Below are 20,520 nucleotides of genomic sequence, written 5' to 3'. Positions count from 1 at the left end.
CAGGCACTGAGCCCCTGGGCTGGGACCCCGCGGCCACTGCAGGAGGGGTGGCCAGCGCCCCTGGATCCGGCCGGGAACCGGCACCTGCAGGTCCTGCTGAGAAACGGGAGCGTCTTACTCCACGGCAGAAAGCCGCGACGCCTGAGCCCTCTGGACACCGCGCTGCCTCCTTCCTGGTGTCGCGGAGACCTGTGGGAGGTTGTCCTGCCAAACGCCGCAGCGCCAGGGCACCACGCAGCAGCCACAGCATCTCCACGTCGCAGCACAGAGGGGACTCTGGGGACGCCTCGCAGGGGGCTGCACGGTGCAGCAGGGGCCTTTCCTGCGAGAAACCGCGCACGCAACGGTGCACGCAAACTGTGCGCAGAAACGCTGCACGCAAACCGCGCACGCCTGGCTCCGTGTGCCAGCAAACGTCGCCAGCAGAACAGCACGCGCGCAAGCCGCCACGCGTGTGCAAGAGCCCCACGCGTGTGCAAGAGTGCCACACGCGCGTAAGCCTCGCTCACGCCCAAGCGCGCGCAGGAGCCCCGAAGGTGTGCGGGAGCCGCCCCCCGCGCACGCGCGTGATCCGCGTGTCAAAGCTCCCTGTGCGGTGCGAGACCCCCCCGCGTGTGCGAGCGCCTGACGCGTGCGGGAGCCCTGCGCACGCGCAGTACGCACGTGCCGGAGCCACACGCGTGCCCCAGTGCCCCCCGGGCGCGTGCAAGGCGCCGGCAGCCCCGCCAAGGCCCACCGCGCGCGCGCAGGGCGCCTCACCGCGGGCGCGCAGGCGCACAGCAGCCAGGGATCGGCGGTCCGCCGGCCGCCAGGGGGCGCGGCCCCGGCGGGCTGAGGCGGCGGCGCGCGGCCCCTGCCTCCCCGCGCCGGCGGTTCTGACGCGCGGCGGGGCCGGCGGCGGAGGCCGGAAGCAGGCGGGCGGGCGGCGATGGAGGCGCCCTCGGTGCCGGCCGCCTCGACGTCGGGCGCGGCGGGGCGCGGGCCCATCAAGGGCATCCTGAAGAAGGGCGGCGGCAAGCTGTCGGCGGGGGGAGCGGCTCCTGGGGCGCGGCGGGCCAGCCCGGCCCGCGACGAGGACGAGCATGGGTGAGGGCCGACCCCAGCCCAGCCCAGCCGGGGCCCCGGTGGCGGTGAGGCGGCGGCGGGTCCCAGCAGGGCCGCCCCTCCGGCCCCGCTGCCTCCAGCCGTCCTGCCTTTCCTCGGGGAGAGGGGTCTCCGCGGAGCGGGATCTGCCAGGCGGCGTCTGCAGCGGGGGATTTCTGGGCTCTCCCTTTTTTTAGGGGTGATGTTAAGTGGGCAGAGTAGCAATGGGGTAAGCGGGATAGTGGGTCGTTCCCCTGTGCTTCCCGTGCTGTGGCGGTCCTGGAGCACAATTCCGCATGTCCGCGGTGGTCAGGCGGTGGAAGCACCCTGCTGAGGCTGGAGTACGGCTTGGAGCAGGGTCTGTGTTGAGAAAGGGGATGCCGGGGCTGTGCACCTGGGCGGAGAAGGTGAGGGCTGCCTGAATGAGGAGAACAGAGGAACTGCAGTCGTGACTCTTACCAAGAGTGCAGTGTGGCAGCTGAAAGAGCCGATGTGATGAACTGTTCATGAAATATTAGCAGAAGCAGTATTATCTCTAAATGCTCGTTCAGAAAGAATGGTTTTACAGTTGCTACGAGGATAGTTTACAGTTTGGGAAATACGCTTTGGCATGGGAGATTTATTCTTGGTCTTCTCAAAGGTAGCTTATTTGTCTGTAACCAGAAGCACGTCCCTAGGGAGAGGACCTCTCCTGGGTTGAAACATAAGTAAGAGGTATTCTTGGTTGTGCAGGATTCATCCGTAAAGATCTCGCACCTGAGAATATGCACTGGCCACGTGGTTTGTATTTTGAATGACGAGGAAATCTTGATTTAATTGTAACATGCTGAGTTAGTCCAAATATGCAAGAAGTGGTCTTTAGCCAGCCAGCAGCTGCCCTTGACCAGTAAGAATTCTTGCACTTCTCCTGACGTTAGCACCCATATGCTCTGCCTAACCTTGCTCTGAGACTCCATCACATTGTGAGGACCAGGATTTGACCTGAACTCTATGTTTCTAAAACTGCTTTTGACGGTTTTCTTCATTTGGGACCTCACCCTTGCAGGGAGAGAAATAATGATAAAATAAAATGGACTTGCCATTATTTTTTTTGTATTATGGTAATATTCCTTTCCTGTTTGCCTAGTTAAGTTATTAATATAGTCTAAAGTCAGCAAGGTAAGAACAAAAAGTTTTTGGTTTGCTGTGTTGCCTGTGTTAGCTGCTCCTGCTTTCCAGGGAGAAATTAATGCAACTGAAGGAATGAGATGATGTTTTTGAAGGAGGTGAATGTAAATAGTAATATGCTACACAAATGTTGTGATTTTTTTTCTGTTCTTTAGTTTTAATATAATGTAGCACAAGGTGTTTGCTACCACACCAGCCATAAAGTAAAACTGGCTGTTGGTAGCCTCTGTTTCATTTTCTGCAGTCTCTTTTCTACCATCTTGGGGAATGATCAGAAATTAGAGTACAAACTGATGAGCTGAGTATATGGTGTGTTGGTTATAGTACACTGTAATTTCTTGCAAAGCAGTCAAGTGGGCAGGAGTCCAGCTTCTATTTCCTGTTTGCCAATGTGAGTCAATAAAGTCAATTAGATTAATTCTGAAATTGCCTTGCAAGGTAAAGTATATTGGTTAAATCTGGCAGGCTGCATTAGAAGATTTCCTGGAAAGATCAGTATACGGTATTTAAAGCTGGTTTGTGTGCAGCTATTATTTTTGGTTGGCAACAGTTCATTTAGAGAAGTGTTATTTCTGACTTCAGAAAAATAATTTTGTACTTAAAAGAATGATAAGCAGTACAGCTGTGATCTTCCTTGAAGATTAAAAATTAGTTTATAAATCAAGGTATCTGTTTTCTTCATGCATCTCTGTCAGCAGCCTCTCTGCTTAATTCTAATATTGAAATTCAGATCTGAATACCTTTAAAAATAGCTGCAGATGAAAGAGCTCGTGTCAGCTGTCATCTTTTAAAGCACCATGTTCAGTAGAGCTCTTGTGTACTTGCATCATTATTGACCTTGCACTGTTGTTAGTGATGATAAAATTATTTGGAAAACTTCCTTAATGAAAATATGATGCGAGAGGGAAGCTTGTGAAATTGGGACACCACTGGAACGGCATCCTAAGAGCTGAGATCATGGTTTAATGGTAGATATGTTCTTGGCATTCCTGGTATACAGTATTTTTTGTCTTAAGACTCCTGTAAGAGCCTGTGAATGATCTGATCTGGCATTTTGCAAAATAACTAAGTAAGTGAGAGTGTGTGTGTAAACAGCTGTGTTGGAACAGGCAAGAGAAGAGTCTGCTATGGTAGGAGCAAGTGAGGTGTGAGAGGTGTTCCTTTGAGTAATATTGCTGCAGAAACTTCTCGCCTGTCATGGTGTGGTCTAAAATTATTATATATATTTAAAGAGGTGAGACAATACAAATGAGCAGTTCTGAGATTTTTCAAATCTGATTTTCCTAAGGAAGATTAGGTTTCGTATTTCTGTATCTGAAGGGGTGTCAGGAAGCATTTTCATGTGATGGTCCTAAGCTCTATCATTAATGTTATGCTGCTCAGGCGTGCCTAAGCATGCTAAATGGAGACAATCAAGGGAGGTGTGTGTTTTTAGAGCACTTAGTCACCCTCCTGTGATGGCTTTTTACATGGAGGGGTAAAATGGCACATTTGTCTGTTTGCCACTAATGATACTTTTTTTCCGGCTGAATTTTAAATTGTGCTTTGGGAGGTGTTCCATAGCCAAGGTTTCTAATGTTGGAATCTAAGTTTAAAGAAATGTGTGGAAAAAGTAAACCACTAAAATCTTCCTCAGTCTTGTATTTATAAGTTACTGAATTGCTAGTTGTAGGCTGTCTAATTTCGAGAGCAGTGTATGCCAAAGAGATTCTTCTAAGGTTGCCAATATTATTATTAGGTATTGAGTTGTGAGCCCAGGCAATAAACCTTGATGTGCTTTGGGCAAGTGTGGTGAACACAAAGCATGTGATGGGAGTTTCTCCCATCTGTGATATTTCCTCTTCAACTAAGCTCTGTCTCTTTATAAGGGCTGCGTACCATTGTTCGACTGCTATGGCTAGTAAAAATTCTCATGTGCTCGCTATGTAACCATATGATCATCTTATGTTAGTTATAGATGAACTTTAAGCAGGTGTTTAGCTGACGTTTAACTGGTGATTTTTCAACTCCTAAATAGATAGGTTTGAGTAACTGGCATTCCTAGACTAGAGCTCTTGCTTTGTCATCACGAAGCTCATGACTCTCCACCCTGCCAGAGCAGGCAATCTGACTCACGTGTTGTCCGCTTAGGTTGCAATTCTTGTGTTGCAGTTCAAACAAAATGATTAAATAGATCTGAAACCTCAAACATGAGAGTTTGTCATTGGTTACTATATGCTAAGGGGATTAAGCTCACTTAATTTGTATTCATTTCTGGAGTATAAGTCTGTGGCATGTAGGATTCAGCATTAACCTCCCGCATCTATTTTTTTATCCCTTTAGTTTTTTCCCCATTGCATTATGCAGTGCTCTCCATAAATCTAAAATTTAGTTTATGCTTGGAATTTTGCTTTATCAGTTTTGTTTTACAGATAGCACTCTGCTCAAGAGCAGTTGTATTATTGAGACAATATTTTTTTCAAATCAAGTAGTTTGTTGTTGGAACAATCCATGTTTAAATAAGAGTAGTTAAGTTAAAGTCTTCTAGCCAACTGCCCTCTCCCCACCACTAAAACAAAACAAAACCCGATAAAGCCCTGTAAGATTTGCTTCCATAAATAATAATTTGCAACACTTCAGGAATATGTTAATGCATAAGGTAATGTTAAATGGTGGAATTATTTTACTATTCTAAAGTTAAATTTCTTGGTTTAGTCTAAGGGAAAGACCACCTTGTATAAAGCCTGCAATAACCTTTTTAGAGAACATGTGGAACCTGGTAGGTTCTGTTGATTAAACATTCCTGTGGCTTTTAGATCAGTGGAGGGGTGACTCTTCCTCTGGCCACAAAGCTATTGCTTTTCTTGTGGCTTATATATTTTGTCAGTCCAGGTAAAGTTTTCTTTCTGCAAATATACATTAAGTGGTACATTCTCTGATTAATTGAGGAAATTCTAAATCATGTAACATCACTTGTGCCTGTCTGTGTAAAATGTGAAACTCCCTTGGCTTAATTACAGCAGTGAATCAGTTCTGCTTTGTGATTCCACTTCAGGATGACAAAAGCAGTAGTAATAACCAGCTTGTTCAGTGCTATTTATTTTACTGCAGGAAGTTATTTGTTGGTTGGTCTCGTTTATGCAACGGTTTCGCTAATAATCATAGCAGCTCACTGAGCAGAGGTGAGGTGGAAGTTATTTGGTTTTGTTGAAGTGTTGTGGGTTGTAACGAGAGGAATGATTTTACAGTAACTTGTAACAAGAGCAAACAGTTAACGGGACAGTGATTGAACAAGACCAGTAGTCTCTTGAGAAAATATATGTATGTATATGAATAAGAATACATTTGTAGATCACTGAGTTTATTTAGCTATTGTGAATCGTTAGGGAAATTAAGTTGCATTGATAATTTGTTATGACTTCACTAAAGTATGCATAGAACAGTGTTTAATGGCCATACTTTGAACATGCCTGTGTGTCATAACAATATTCTTTGTGCACAGTATGTAGTAGAGGTTAAAAGAAGTTCTAAACATGCCTTTTCTGTGGCGAAATAGAACTAACTGTTTTCAGAATATAAGAAAATATAACTTTGTTTTCTTATTTCAGTAAAAAATCCCAGAAGTGGGATGAAATGAACATCATAGCTACGTACCACCCAGCAGGCAAAGATTATGGCTTGATGAAAATAGATGAGCCAAGTACTCCTTATCACAGGTAAGTTGCTAAACTGCTGCCCTAAATGATGCCAGCTGACATAGTAGTTTTACAGCAAAATTGACTTTGTGGGTGTTGTAGTATTTACTATAGCTGATTGCCTAACAGACTGTGCAGGCCTACTGGATATATGTGATGTATTCAGATTTACAAAGCTTCTAAATAAAGGCTTACAGCTATCAAGGACAACTGTCAAAAAGGACAAAGTCAATTTTTAGAAGGTTTATGTCTAGCAAGGTTTAGGCTTTGAATGGAATAAATAAGTCTGACTTGTATTGATTTTATTTTTTTCAGTTAACATCTGTGTACTAGAATATAAAGTTGTCATATCAATATTTAAATCAGATTTGGAAAGTTTTTAAAGTATTAAAGGAGTCTTTTAATTGAGTGTTGTAAGGTTTTGACTGTTTTATCAAGCAAATTTTAAGCAGCAAATTACTGATAAAGGCTACCTTCTTTGTTTGCCTTCCAAGCATGGTAGGAGAAGATGATGAGGATGCAGTGAGTGATTCGGAATCAAATGAGCCCTTAAAAGCAGATGTGTTGAGTAAAAAGTAAGTATTGTCATAGAAAATCGACTAAATGTTAAGATAATTTTCTCTTTCCTGGAGTAGTTTTTCTTTATGGAAAGGTGTTAAGGACCCTCCTCTTAGGGAAGTCTGCTGCCTCCCTGGGGCCCGGGTGAAGGATGTCACGAGGATACTCCCTAGCCTGGTACGGCCCTCGGACTATTACCCCCTATTGCTCTTCCATGTGGGGGGTGATGAGGCTGCAACACGAAGTCCTAGGGCGATCAAAAGAGACTTCGGGGCCTTGGGATGGCTAGTAAGGGACTCTGGAGCACAGGTTATTTTCTCCTCTCTCCTTCCAGTTGTGGGCAGCGACACAAGAAGGAACAGAGACACCCAATCTATTAACACATGGCTCCGTGGCTGGTGTCATTGCCATGGATTTGTTTTTTTTGACAACGGGATGGCCTACATAGCACCGGGTTTGCTGGCGTCTGATGGGATTCATCTTTCTCAAAGGGGAAAGAGAATCTTTGCTCAGGAACTTGCGGGGCTCATCGACAGAGCTTTAAACTAGACTCGAAGGGGGAGGGGGAATAATATCAGGCTTGCCCGAGGGAAGCTGAGGGACGACGTGCCACATTTAGAGGGAGCAGGTGCCAGTGAGTGCACTCAGCCTGTGTCCCCGAGATGTGCGGGGTACGCTGAGGCACAGCCGAAGTCGAACAGAGTTGAGCTAGGGGATACTGAGGCAACAGGAGCCAAGAGGGAAACGCCAGTGAAACACCTCAAAGCACACAAGGGGTGTTCTATGAAGGAGACACGGGTGACAGCCCAGCTGAAGTGCCTCTACACCAATGCACGCAGCATGGGCAACAAGCAGGAGGAGTTGGAAGCCATTGTACATCAGGAAAACTATGATATGGTGGCCATCACAGAAGCGTGGTGGGATGACTCGCACAACTGGAGTGTGGTGATGGATGGCTATAAACTCTTCAGGAGGGATAGGCGAGGCAGGAGAGGTGGTGGGGTAGCCCTGTACGTCAGGGAGTGTCCGGATAGTTTAGAGCTCGATGATGGTGACGATAGGGTGGAGTGTCTATGGGTAAGAATCAGGGGGAAGGACAACAAGGCAGATATTGTGGTGGGAGTCTGTTACAGACCAGCCAACCAGGATGAGGAGACAGATGAACTATTCTATAAGCAGCTGGGAGAAGCCTCATGATCGCTAGCCCTTGTTCTTGTGGGGGACTTCAACCTGCTGGATGTCTGCTGGAAATACAATACAGCAGAGAAGAAACAGTCTAGGAGGTTCCTAGAGCATATGGCAGATAACTTCCTGACACAGCTGGTGAGTGAGCCAACTAGGGAGGGTGCCCCGCTGGACCTCTTGTTCACAAACAGAGAAGGACTTGTGAGCCATGTGATGGTTGGAGGCATCTTGGGCAGAGTGATCACAAAATGATAGAGTTTTTGATACGTGGAGAAGCGGCGAGGGAGGTCAGCAAAACTGCCACCTTAGACTTCCGGAGGGCGGACTTTGGCCTGTTTAGGAGACTGGTCGAGAGAGTCCCCTGGGAGGCAGCCCTTACAGGCAAAGGAGTCCAGGAAGGCTGGACATTCTTTAAGGAGGAAATCCTAAAGGCACAAGAGCAGGCTGTCCCCAGGTGCCAAAAGACAAGCCGGCAGGGAAGAAGACCGGCCTGGCTGACTAGAGAGCTCTGGCTCGAGCTCAGGAAAAAGAGGAGAGTCTATGACCTCTGGAAGAAGGGGCGGGCAACTCAGGAGGACTACAAAGGTGTAGCAAGGCTGTGCAGGGAGAAAATTAGAAGGGCCAAAGCTGAGCTAGAGCTCAATCTGGCTGCTGCTGTAAAAGACAACAAAAAACACTTCTTCAAATACATTCGTGGCAAAAGGAGAGCTAAGGAGAATCTCCAGCCCCTAGTAGACGGGGGAGGGAACACAGTGACCAAGGATGAGGAAAAGGCTGAGGTACTTAATGCCTTCTTTGCCTCAGTTGTTAATAGCAGGGCAAATTGTTCTCTGGGTACCCAGCCCCTGGAGTTGGAAGATAGGGACGGGGACCAGAATGGAGTCCCCATAATCCAGGGGGAAATGGTTAGTGACCTGCTGCACCACTTAGACACTCACAAGTCTATAGGGCCTGATGAGATCCACCCGAGAGTACTGAAGGAGCTGGCAGATGTGCTCACCAAGCCCCTTTCCATCATTTACCAGCAGTCTTGGCTAACTGGGGAGGTCCCTGCTGACTGGAGATTAGCGAATGTGACGCCCATCTTCAAGAAGGGCCGGAAGGAGGACCCGGGGAACTACAGGCCTGTCAGCCTGACCTCGGTGCCGGGGAAGCTGATGGAGCAGATCATCCTGAGTGCTATCACATGGCATGTAGAGGATAACCAAGGGATCAAGCCCAGCCAGCATGGGTTCAGGAAAGGCAGGTCCTGCTTGACCAACCTCATCTCCTTCTATGACAAGGTGACCCGCCTAGTGGATGAGGGAAAGGCTGTGGATGTTGTCTACCTAGACTTTAGTAAAGCCTTTGACACAGTTTCCCACAGCATTCTCCTGGAGAAACTGGCTGCTCATGGCTTGGACGGGTGTACTCTTTGCTGGGTAAAGAATTGGCTGGATGGTCGGGCCCAAAGAGTGGTGGTGAATGGAGTTTACTCCAGTTGGCGGCCGGTCACAAGCGGTGTTCCCCAGGGCTCTGTGTTGGGGCCAGTTCTGTTTAATACCTTTATCAATGATCTGGACGAAGGGATCGAGTGCACCCTCAGTAAGTTTGCAGATGACACCAAGTTGTGTGGGAGTGTTGATCTGCTGGAGGGTAGGAAGGCTCTGGAGAGGGACCTGGACAGGCTGCATGGATGGGCCGAGGTCAGTTGTATGAGGTTTAACAAGGCCAAGTGCAAGGTCCTGCACTTGGGCCACAGCAACCCCATGCAACGCTACAGGCTTGGGGAAGAGTGGCTGGAAAGCTGCCCAGCAGAAAAGGACCTGGGGGTGTTTGTTGACAGCCGCCTGAATATGAGCCAGCAGTGTGCCCAGGTGGCCAAGAAAGCCAATGGCATCCTGGCTTGTATCAAAAATAGCGTGGCCAGCAGGAGTAGGGAAGTGATCATGCCCCTGTACTCAGCACTGGTGGGGCTGCACCTCGAATACTGTGTTCAGTTTTGGGCCCCTCACTACAAGAGAGACATTGAGGTGCTGGAGCGTGTCCAGAGAAGGGCAACGAAGCTGGGGAAGGGTCTGGAGCACAAGTCTGATGAGGAGCGGCTGAGGGAACTGGGGTTGTTTAGCCTGGAGAAAAGGAGGCTGAGAGGAGACCTTATTGCTCTCTACAACTGCCTGAAAGGAGGTTGTAGCAAGGTGGGGGTCGGTCTCTTCTCCCAGGTAACAAGTGATAGGACAAGAGGAAATGGCCTCAAGTTGCGCCAGGGGAGGTTTAGACTGGATATTAGGAAATTTTTCTTCACTGAAAGGGTTGTCAAGCATTGGACCAGGCTGCCCAGGGAAGTGGTTGAGTCGCCATCCCTGGAGGTATTTAAAGGACGTTTGCATGAGGACATGGTATAGTGGTGGTCTTGGTAGTGTTAGGTTTATGGTTGGACTCGATGATCTTAAAGGTCTTTTCCAACCTATACGATTCTGTGATTCTGTGTTGCTGGTTTCTCTAGAAGTCAAACTTCTGCTGTTGTCAAATTAAGTAGTTTTTGGTGTTTGATAGTACCACTGGTACTTTAAACTTGCAGGTTGTTAGTACACATAAATATGGCAAAAATAACAAACAAAGCAGTTTGTATGAGTGTTCTGAAATTCTGTGTATTTTAAACAGTGAAAAACTTGCTGCTTCAGCATTTTGTATTGCATGTTTTATGCAGACTGGCAGCTGCAGCTGAAGGTAAAGGACCTAAGATTATAGCAAAGCAAGAGGAAAGCAGTGAGGAGGAGGAAGAGGATGAAGAATTAACACCTGAAGAACGAGGTAGGCATAAGTCGTTTTCTTTGTTTTGGTTTTTTTTTTCCTTCAAATAGTTTCAGATTTTCAGTAAGAAATACTTGGGAAGAAAAAGTACTGGCTGACAGAAAAATGTTGTCATTTAAAAATGGAGCTAAATAGTCTTTGAAGGGTAAGTAAAAGATTGAACAAATATGCTGTTTGTTTGTAATCGGGACTGTTTGGTTTGGGATCTACATATAAACAGGAGTTTGCTGTTACTGGCTGCCCCCTTGTATACAAGCTCAAGGTGTGGGAATTCCTCTTAAACCTAGACTTCTCAAATAAGAAACTCTTCTGGTTTTGGGGTGAGGGAGTACTTCTTAATCTGACCATATTTCAGGCAGACTTAACAATTCAATGAGTACCACTGCAATTAAGATGCTACTAATTGCTTGCAAACATACAGATGATATTTCTGTTGTTTTCAAAGCAACTGGTAGATGGATCCAGCAGGAAATCGACATTTATTCCTAAGCAAATTGCCTCATGCATCGTCAACAGAGATGATGTTTTGTGTTAGCTTGGGATAGAACATTTTGAGGAAACAGTCAAACAATACTACTTCTAAGGTTTCAGGCTTGCATTATCTAGCTGTTGCTTCTTATCTTTCCTGGCCCCAACTTTGAGCATGTAACCTTACTGTTCTAAAGGAAGAAGAAAACAGTATTGGGGGCTGCCAGTAAGCAAAGTTTAATTTAATTATGATGCGTTACTACTAGACCTGATAATGTTTAATATATGGAGCGAAGTTAGGCTTCAGGCCATGGGGAAAGTGGAAAATATTTTCTTCTACGTGTGGTAAATATATCTCTCATAACTGGCCTTTGGTAGCTAGCCAGGAGTCAAGCCGGACATCTGCAAAAGTTCATCTTTTATCCCACTAGTAAATCTGAATTTGTCCTTAAGTTTGCTTAGAAACAAGGCTTGCAAAACTTTGAAATTTTGTATGCTGTTACTAGATGCTTCTCTTGGTTCAGATTTGCTCTTACTTGCAGACAGCTTTTAAAAAGTGCATCAGCCATTCCAGTCCATTAATTACTAGCCTTTTTGTAAGTCAGACTTGCTTAAAAGAACACTTCACTGCTTGAAGGAAATAATTTCAATTCAGTGATTACTCGATCATATAATCAGTGGACCTTCAAGGTAAAGAATAAATTTGACCTAGGAAGCAGTTAGTTCCTCTCTGAAGAGGAAATAAGTTGATTTCTTTTTTTTTTTTAAAAAAGGGAATAAATAAATATTTGCATTTGTTTGTCCACAGAGAAAAAGAAACAGTTTGAAATGAAGAGAAAAATGCACTACAATGAAGGACGAAACATCAAACTGGCAAGACAGCTCATTGCAAAAGAACTACATGGTGAAGAAGAGGATGATGATGAAGATGAAGAGATGCACGATGCTGCAGATGTAGAAACAATGAATACAGAAGCTACCGAACATGGTGAGCTAGTGATTCATCAAAAAGCATGTTTAAGTACTGGTGGTCCTTTCCGCTGTTAGGAAATGAATACATTCAAGTGTTACAATGAATAGAAAGGGTACAATATGTATGTAATGCTCAATGTGCAATACTGAATGCTGTCTTGATAGGTAGATTTGTAGCGTAGTACCAAAACCATCAGTATTGCTAATTAAGCATGTGGGCTTTTGTTTGTTGTGACATAACAGAAAAGCAAACATCCTGCTTTTGTGCTATTTCCCCAGCATAACTGACTTTTGGTAGTGAAGTTGCCAGCATCCTTTTTAAAGGAAGAGTTGTCTCGTATGGAACAGTTAAAGCTGTGGCCACACGGGAGAGCCTGGCCTTATGTTGTGGTTCCGTTCCCATTCTGCTCCCAAACCATCCTGTAGCCAGCAACGGGAAACTAGCACGAATGTTTCCTCCCTGTTGAGAGGAGTGTATCTAACTTCCTAAATAAGAACTTCTGCCTGTCTTACTGTAATGTAAAACTGCTGTTAGGACTTCAGTATGCACTTGTCCTTAAGCAGTAATGTTCATTTCTATAGTATGGGCTAAGACTTCATTTTTAGTGCAGCTACTGGAAGAAGGTCTGGGACTTTTAGCATGGAGCTGTTTCTGGAACCTGGTTCAGAGCTGTCTCTTGACAGGAAACTGATAAAACTGTAGCGGCTGACACCTTCTCTTTCATCTTTAAGCTTCTCTCTGGGTGAAAAGGGTAGACTATATAATAAAAGTCTTTGATTTTTGTGGTGGTCTTCTGGTGAATAATTACAGCTGTTCACTACCCACCTCCGTGTATAACAGCACTTCAAACAAATTTTTGGCATTAAAAAAATAGACATCTGTTGCTCATGAGACTACTGGCAATAAAGTCTGTAAGCCTCATTCATCTGTTGCTTGGCAAAGCTATGAGACGTTAGCACAATCTGCAGACTTGGGAAGATGCTGCATGGGTTTAACTTGGTTCACATTTGCTTTTCACAACCATGTGAACTAGGAACTTGTCTAAAATTAGTTTAAATTCCACACAATAAAAAGGTGATTTGCAAATTTCCGTGTTTTTAAGTTCTGTGGATTGCACATTTTAGTCCCATTATTTATTACAGGAGGACTAATGCCTTCATAATTGCTCCAAAAGGGTCATTTGGTATGTGTCCGAGACCCATTAACGGACTGACTTTATCCAGTAACTTACCATATGCCTTATAATGGCTATTTACTAGAACTTCACTCTCCAGGGGAAAGGAGGGCTCCAATAGGCAACCTTATGACCTTTCTCCATGGCTTGAAGCTGCCATCTCTCTGCACTCTGCTGTAAAACAGAGGCAACTCCGCTCCCCAGCTGCATTCTCCAGTGGAAAGAAGGCACACCTTTGCAGCATTTTTCCATCTCTATTGTTGAAGTCCATTCCACCTTGCCTCATAACCAGCTTCAGAGCCACAACTGGTAATTATCAATTTTAGACTGCTCATGGCCAGTAGATTCCATAAATGTAACTGTGTGCCAGTTTATCAACCCATTAACTAACTGGTTCGCCTCCACACCACAGCATATAGAGATACTTTCCATTAACTTGATGTAGTTCTCTCTTCAATTTTTTTTTTATCATTCTGCTTAACAAACCTTGATGTTTCATTATCTCCTAATCTCTGCATCAACTATCATAGCTTTTGGTCTCTGTACTTGATCAGTTCTTCTGAGGTTAAGTACTGGTCTCACTTTTGTAGCAGCTGGTGAATTGAATGCCCTCAGACTGACTGATCGTGTGTGATTCTTTGTGGCAGGGTTGGTCAAAGGATGATGGAATATGGACAAAACTGTTAATAAACCTCTCTGTCTTCTGCCACTGCCTACATTTTAAGAAATTCCTACATTGAGATAATAAAAGTTCAGCAACATAGCTGTGTTAAAGTAATGTCAAAGTTTTGCTGAAATAACTTTTTTGAGATGACATCTCTTTATCACTCGCTCATCTGTATTCTGAAGGCACAAAAGAATCTCCTTATTCATAAATGTTAAATAAACAGTTATTAGAGCTACAGAAGGTTTCTCAAGTAGCTGGTTTTAACACTCGCTACTTGGGTTTTTTGTTAGTTTGTGCTTTTGGTCATATTAAGCAATTGGGTATTTAAAACAGTATTTCAATTTGGTTGTTTCCTTCATGGAAGTGGATCAAAATGCTATTAATATTCTTGTTCCTGAGATTCCCCTATTAGGACTGTAAGTGTGTGGAAAGATTATTCATCTGGAGAGCTTTTGAAGAGCTCTTTGACTTCAAATTGTTGTATTTTAAAGTGCTTTCTTATAGAGCAGAAAAGGAGAGTTTTCTTTACTCAGTGTATTGGGTGATACAGGAGTTCATTTTTGTGATGGCTTATTTTGGCTTCAGTCTGTTAAACTGACTAACAGCTCTGATGCTTGCTTTTAACTGCAAAGGAAATGTCTGTCTTTTTCTGCATGTTGTATTGTAGCTGCATTTTGATAATTTCTTCCATTCGACTTCAGTTCTTCTGAAGTTACAGAGATCATCTGGTGATGTGGCTACCACTCACCTATCATGTCTGAGACTGTCAATCTATGTAAGTGAGAGCTGGCATGCAGTCTTTTTATTCCAGTGGAATAACATGACTTCTACAGTACTGATGATCATTCCAGGTAAAGACGTGACATAAGAGGCATTTCTTAGTGGTCTGTTGTGACTCTAGGGCTCCACTGGCTCCTGAGTTTTTCAGGCAATTTGAGACCCTCTTCTCACTTGGAATTTTTCTGTCCATGAAGATCCCTTAAAGGTTCCGTGCTTCTCTTATCCGATGCTCCTTTCTGCCCTCTAATCCTGTCTGTTTTGTATTTGAGTAAAACTAACAGTGCTCTTCTAATCTCTACACTCTCCTTTTGAAGAAGGGGCTAAAGACTTAGGACAGGTTTTTAAGAAGGCTTCTGTCAGATACCACCAGGTCTGCTAATACGAGTTGCGCTTCTTGGTTACAGACTGAGATTACTTGCTGATTGAAATGAAGATGGCCAGTCCAGTCAGTGATGGTGAGAACTGTTTGTGTATTTTTGCCCCTGTCTTCATCATGGGCTACGAAGTGCTTTAAGTGGATGGGTCATTCCATTCTTGCTTCAAGTGGCTGTAACTTATCCCATGCATATGGATTCTAGCAGCCAAGCTTTTTGGTGGAGAAGAAAGTTCAAGTTGTAATAGACTGCATTAGGATTGCTTGCTTCAGTGTTTCAGCTTCTCTGGAATTTCTCTGGCTACTCCCTATTTATGACTCCATGAATGATGTAAATAGACTTTGCCAGCAAAACAGTGAACTTTGTTCCTCTCCACAAACACTTTTCCTTTAAAAATTCTCTTTGAAATCACTGAAGGAAAGATTCCTGATGTAGGGAGATTTAAGCACAGTGATTTCAATGCAGACCTGTCTTGTCTTCTGCTACACAAAAGTATCACATACAAGGGTGTGATCTACAGCAGTTCAATTGACAAGCAGTAAAACTATTGTTCTCTTCTTATGGTTCATTTAGCATTCATTGCTATGATAACCCTGCTCAGACACTGCTGATCAGCTTAGCTGTCAGCTGACTGGGTGTGCTCCTTTGGCCTTTGGTAGATGGAGAATACATTGTGTTTTCTTAACCATGGTGAGCATCGCTCTAAAGATGACTTAAGTGGAAAGGCTAGGAGCATACACAAATTGGTTCTGCCTGTTTAGCTATGCTATTCACTTGTTAAACTGCACTTGTTATCAAGTCTAACTTGTGCTGAAGCCTAACTGGCCTTTTTTAAAAGATTATTATCTGGATGTGGTTTTCTCTGATCTTTGCTTTATGTCGCTGAATTTTCAGGTGCGCATATATATACATATTTTTATATATAGTGAGCTTTTTCATATGAAAAGCACTAATGAGAAGGAGCTTTCTCTGATTTATTGCTGTTCTTTGGCTCAAAACCATGAGTTTAACGACTTCCTGAAAAACACAACAGACTGTGCTCCTTCATTTATAAGCTTGTTTTGTTTTAAAGTGTCTCATCTGGAATTGAAATTTGAACTGAGAAGTACTATGCTTGCTTGTGTTTCAGAAACCTCATATGTTAGTTCTGCAACTTGATCTCTCTCTTAACTCCTGGGTTAAATCCTCCCAGTTCCAGGGGTGGTGAGTGTTCAGTGCTTGGTATGCTGAACAATGGTGTTAGCCATTTCTTCAGAACATGAGGGTGAAATAACTGTTTTGGAAGTTTCTGCACTCTCAAACTAAAAGCTTGTAGGTTGCTAAAATGGGTTGGCAAACATTACCTTTTGAGAAGCAAAGATGATTTCAGGAGGATTTTTGTGTGTGTTTTGAAAATATTCAATGAATGTGAAGAATTACCTATTTTTTGTAATCTTTCTTATGCAGCACATGCTACTCGTGACCAGCTGGAAAGTAGAGCGCACAGTATAGAAGAAATCTGTCCAGAACTGTAACTGCTTGTCAAAGACACAAATATAAACATCGCTTCATGATTTTTGCAATTAAGGCTCTTAAATATTGAGAAGCATATCAGTTACAATGTTGTATTGCCAAGAATGTTAATTTTAGACTTGTCCATTAGGCAGAAAAACCTGTCTAATTGATTTATTCTTGTGCCTAGTATTTCATGGAGAATACTGCTTCATAATCTGTTCAACCAGAATGGCATTCCCTGTATGTATAACGCTGATTATCTTGCGTAATGTACTGTTACTCTTCATGCTTCGAAACAGACAGTATCTTTTGGTTTTTCACTATTTATTTGACAGCGTTCTAGGTGTGGTATCTCTTATGGAAAGGTTTGGGATTCAAGAGCCAAACGGTACAGCATATATCAGATTGACATGCAAGCTATTTATCAGATGTGTTAAGCAGTTTAAAAAGGGATTATTTAAGTCTTACAACTTTTTTGTAAAATGTTGACCTGTTAATCTAGATTTCAGTATGTTATTACCTGTACTCTCCCAGTCTTTACAAGAAGAGCTGTATTATGTTTAAGAGTGGTGTTTGGAATCAGTTGTTACATTTCTGACTAAGGCAGTACTAACATCTGGTGGAGGGAATGTTTTTACACTGGAAATGTGCTAACTTGAACTTGCATTTTACTGTCATTATATCTTCCATCGGGACTGGATGTTTTGTGGAGCTCTCTTTGGCTCATCATGAGAACATGGAAGTTCCCTCCCACTTTTCTCTTAAAACCACATCCACTGTCACTCTTCTGGCTCTTGTTTCAAACTTTTGGTCCTTTCCAGTTGCACGAAGAGTGCTTGTGCTACTAGCACCTGAGGAAAAACACCCAGCCAGGAGCAAATCCACATCAGGACTGTGAAGATGAGCTGAGTTTAGGCTCTGGCTGTTCTTTATATTAAGATAACTGCTGATGATCTCCTACTCATTTGGGGTTGGTAACCTGAATACTGAAAACCACTGGTCTAAATCTTCCCGTATCCATTGCAACTTACAGCAGCTGCTTTTGTAAAATGGAGGCTGTTTGGAAGAATAGAAGGGAAACTGTGTAATTCAAATACTCATTTACAGGGTGGTATAGCCCCTGTAAAGAGGGATTCTGAACCTCCAAATTGCTGTAACAACTTCCCACTTGGTGGAATTTGACTGGTTAATGTTACAGTATTCAGAGTAGTTCCTGGGTTTTATTACACAAATGAAGTGTACACTTAAGCTTTAGCTTGGTTATGGAATACAGTGTATATCTTAGTTTTGATCTGAATTTGATATGTTGCAAAAATCCATATAATTATATGGATCTATTTTAAAATGTCTTTTTGTCCACTGTATATGTGAAGTTTGAATAAAGGAATGAAAGTTATTTTACAGTTATATGCATTCTCAAGTGTGAGCTTTCATGAAATCCCAGAGAGATTGAGAGTGAATAAGGCAATCAGATGCTGTCCTTTGAAAGATTTATACAGGAATAATTCATTAGAATGGATGCGTTGCCAAAGATACCTGAGTTGTGCCAGTTGGGTGTTGTAGTGTGCCTTTCCCAACTAGGTAACATGGTTGTCAGTTGTGGGATATTTAGTCTTCTAAGGGCTGGAATCAGGATTAATAGTATCTTTTCACAAGAAACAGTTGAACTCCTGATACAGTCCAGTGTGGTGATGCTAATTTTTCAATATGGAGACTGCTATTTCTTCTTGTATCAAACATGGTTACTTCTATAGAATAAACAGGGGCAAAGAGTAAGCATTTAGATACTTTTGACTAAAGTCACTTAATGTAGCTTTAAATTTGGCTCCCAAGAATAGGATTTCAAAACTTAAAGTTTGCGCCCTTTATATACCAGCTTGCAGTGTTGAGACTGTTGGAATGTCTGCACCAACCTGCGTTTCAAACTGAGCAGCTGATGGCCTGGTCTGCCCCAGCTAGGGCAGTTAAGTCCTACTGAGAGAGGGGCAGCGCTCAGCAAAGCTGGGTTACTTTCAGCCTGGAGCATGAATGGATCAAGATTTGACCACTGTGTATGGGTAATGCAGATGTCTTCTGTGATGCTGTAAAACAGATTACTTGTGCTTTGTGATAAGTACAAGTGGGTACTTTGTACCCACAATTATAGACTCATAGAATCGTTTAGGTTGGAAAAGACCTTTAAAATCATCAAGTCCAACTGTTAACCTAGCATGGCCAAGTCCACCACTAAACCATGTCCCTAAGCACCACATCTATACATCTTTTAAATACCTCCAGGGATGGTGACTCCATCAGAAGCAGCTCTTATGAGCTCCTGTCCTGCCCTCCTTCCCCTCCACACTTTCTGTGTCCAAGACCTCATTTTCATTTTGGTACTCGGTGGGGGTACTTCGTACCCTGCAATACCTGCAAAGCGTTTTGTTTAACAAACAAAAAAAAATTTGCTAACTTCCAGTAAAGACCTTTCCTGTAATGGCTTCCAAAATCCTGGATGAAATGGTTATGTACCTTTGAGGGAGGTACAGTATATGTAAATGCATGAAGACCATTTTAAATGAAGCTCAGAATGCATAGCAGGTCCCTTCATCAGTCAGATGATGTTGAGCTGTCTGGGTGATCTCTCTTTTTTCCGTGCCACCAAGCCCCCAAGTTTTAGTTAGATGCCATTTTGGAACTTGTACTGGTTTTAGTTATGGGTTTTATTAAAGGCTTTGTTCTCCTCTTCATTCTCTCTAGTGCTAGCAAAAATTCTGTTCTTGCTTCTTCATCTTGCTCACCTGGAGTGCAACTTGATGTACCTGACACTGCTTTTAACTGAAAGCCTGGTTTACTTGATTTTATCCAGGTTTACATCTTCATGCATTTTAAAAGCTAAAATAGGCAAGTTTATTTTGCAGTAATTACAGATACTCTATATAGCTTTTTTTATTAAGGGATGTCTGATTTCCTTCTATTCTGGAAATATCAAAGTTCCCTGCTGAGTGGGGACAAGAGGAGAAATGCCTTTTCTCTTTTTACATTTGATGGGGACTTAGCTTGCATGCATGTCTTAATCTTGGGGTGCATATGGTAAAGGCTCATTCATACAATAGAGAGTGGTGTAAAGAGGAAATGAAAGACACGCAGCCCTTACTAACGTGGACATTGAGCTCCACAGCATCATAATTGTGAAGCTTCTTGCACAGGTTTAAGTTCTCAAGCTGTATCCTATTTAGAGAAAATATTTTCAATATGCTTCCAATAGGAAGATTGCTTGCAAGTAAGAGCCTTAACTCCATCTTTAAAGTTTTTTTCTGTCCTTAAAGTTTCTTTCACACAGAGTTGTACACAGGTCATGGAAACTGCAAGTATTTTTTCCACAGCTCGCTCTCTTGTGTTAAACTTGTATATCTTACCAGAACTCTTTGTTTCTGTAACATGCTTTTTGTGGTGTGTGTTATGATACAACCTCACAAATGTAATTATTCTGTTTGAAACCAGTGTTAAGTGTCACAACGTAAATAAAACCATTGTTTTCATCACTGCCTTATGGGACTAATACTAGATGTATTGGTTTGACTTCTTGGGGCTTTTTAGAAGAAACTGGCAGCTACTGTAAAGTTTGCAGGTGTGTTCATAGATGAATATTTACCAATATTGCAATTTCCTCATCACTGCAAATGAGGAAGTACTCTTTAGTGTAACTTTGATATACATCAGTTTGTACACACTTTCAGATTTTGAGGTTGCTTGGCTACCTAGATGGGAGGGTAGATCTGGGAACCTGAACCATTAATTTAAGACAGCAGCACCACAGAAAAGGTTGCATTTTTCAAGGTAATTTTCTTTGTGTGTTGTAGGATTAAAGCAAGACAGGCCTGTCTCTTCATGGTCAGCATTGAGTAATCACTCACTAGCATTGAGTAATGGAAAATGACTAACACAACTACTCCTTAGGAAGTAAAACTGTATTCCAAAAAAAAAAGAGCTGGGCTCTTTTTAATTGCACACTTTAGTTGAAAAGTGGATTTCACAAGAGGTGCAGCCTAAGTGATACCAAAAATTTAGCTTGCTGCTTTTTCTATGTGGGTGTGATGAATGCACTCGACTCCTTAACCAAACTAGCAGTAAGTAGTTTGGTTAGATTTGGT

General features: G+C 43.2%; 1 protein-coding gene across 10 annotated transcripts; it reads left to right on the top strand.

Moving 5' to 3' along the window:
- The first annotated feature begins 887 nt into the window (after positions 1 to 887).
- On the top strand, positions 888 to 19,908 carry PPP1R2 (protein phosphatase 1 regulatory inhibitor subunit 2). Of its 10 annotated transcripts, XM_075507182.1 has the most exons (9): positions 888 to 1,086; positions 5,838 to 5,945; positions 6,419 to 6,499; positions 10,357 to 10,460; positions 11,737 to 11,916; positions 13,229 to 13,384; positions 14,444 to 14,593; positions 14,883 to 14,977; positions 16,343 to 19,908. In XM_075507182.1, the coding sequence occupies exons 1-8, from the start codon at positions 929 to 931 to the stop codon at positions 14,942 to 14,944; spliced, it is 999 nt and encodes a 332-aa protein (XP_075363297.1). In that variant the 5' UTR covers positions 888 to 928; the 3' UTR covers positions 14,945 to 14,977; positions 16,343 to 19,908. The 10 variants fall into 10 exon arrangements, with proteins under 10 accessions (XP_075363297.1, XP_075363298.1, XP_075363299.1 ...); XM_075507183.1 differs by lacking the exon at positions 14,444 to 14,593 and having other exon boundaries at positions 889 to 1,086; XM_075507184.1 differs by lacking the exon at positions 14,444 to 14,593 and having other exon boundaries at positions 890 to 1,086; positions 14,927 to 14,977.
- Positions 19,909 to 20,520: the final 612 nt, after the last annotated feature.

The sequence above is a fragment of the Mycteria americana genome, chromosome 7, assembly GCF_035582795.1.
Source record: "Mycteria americana isolate JAX WOST 10 ecotype Jacksonville Zoo and Gardens chromosome 7, USCA_MyAme_1.0, whole genome shotgun sequence".
NCBI classification, from domain to species: Eukaryota; Metazoa; Chordata; class Aves; order Ciconiiformes; family Ciconiidae; genus Mycteria; species Mycteria americana.
This window is presented reverse-complemented; position numbering and strand designations above follow the sequence as displayed.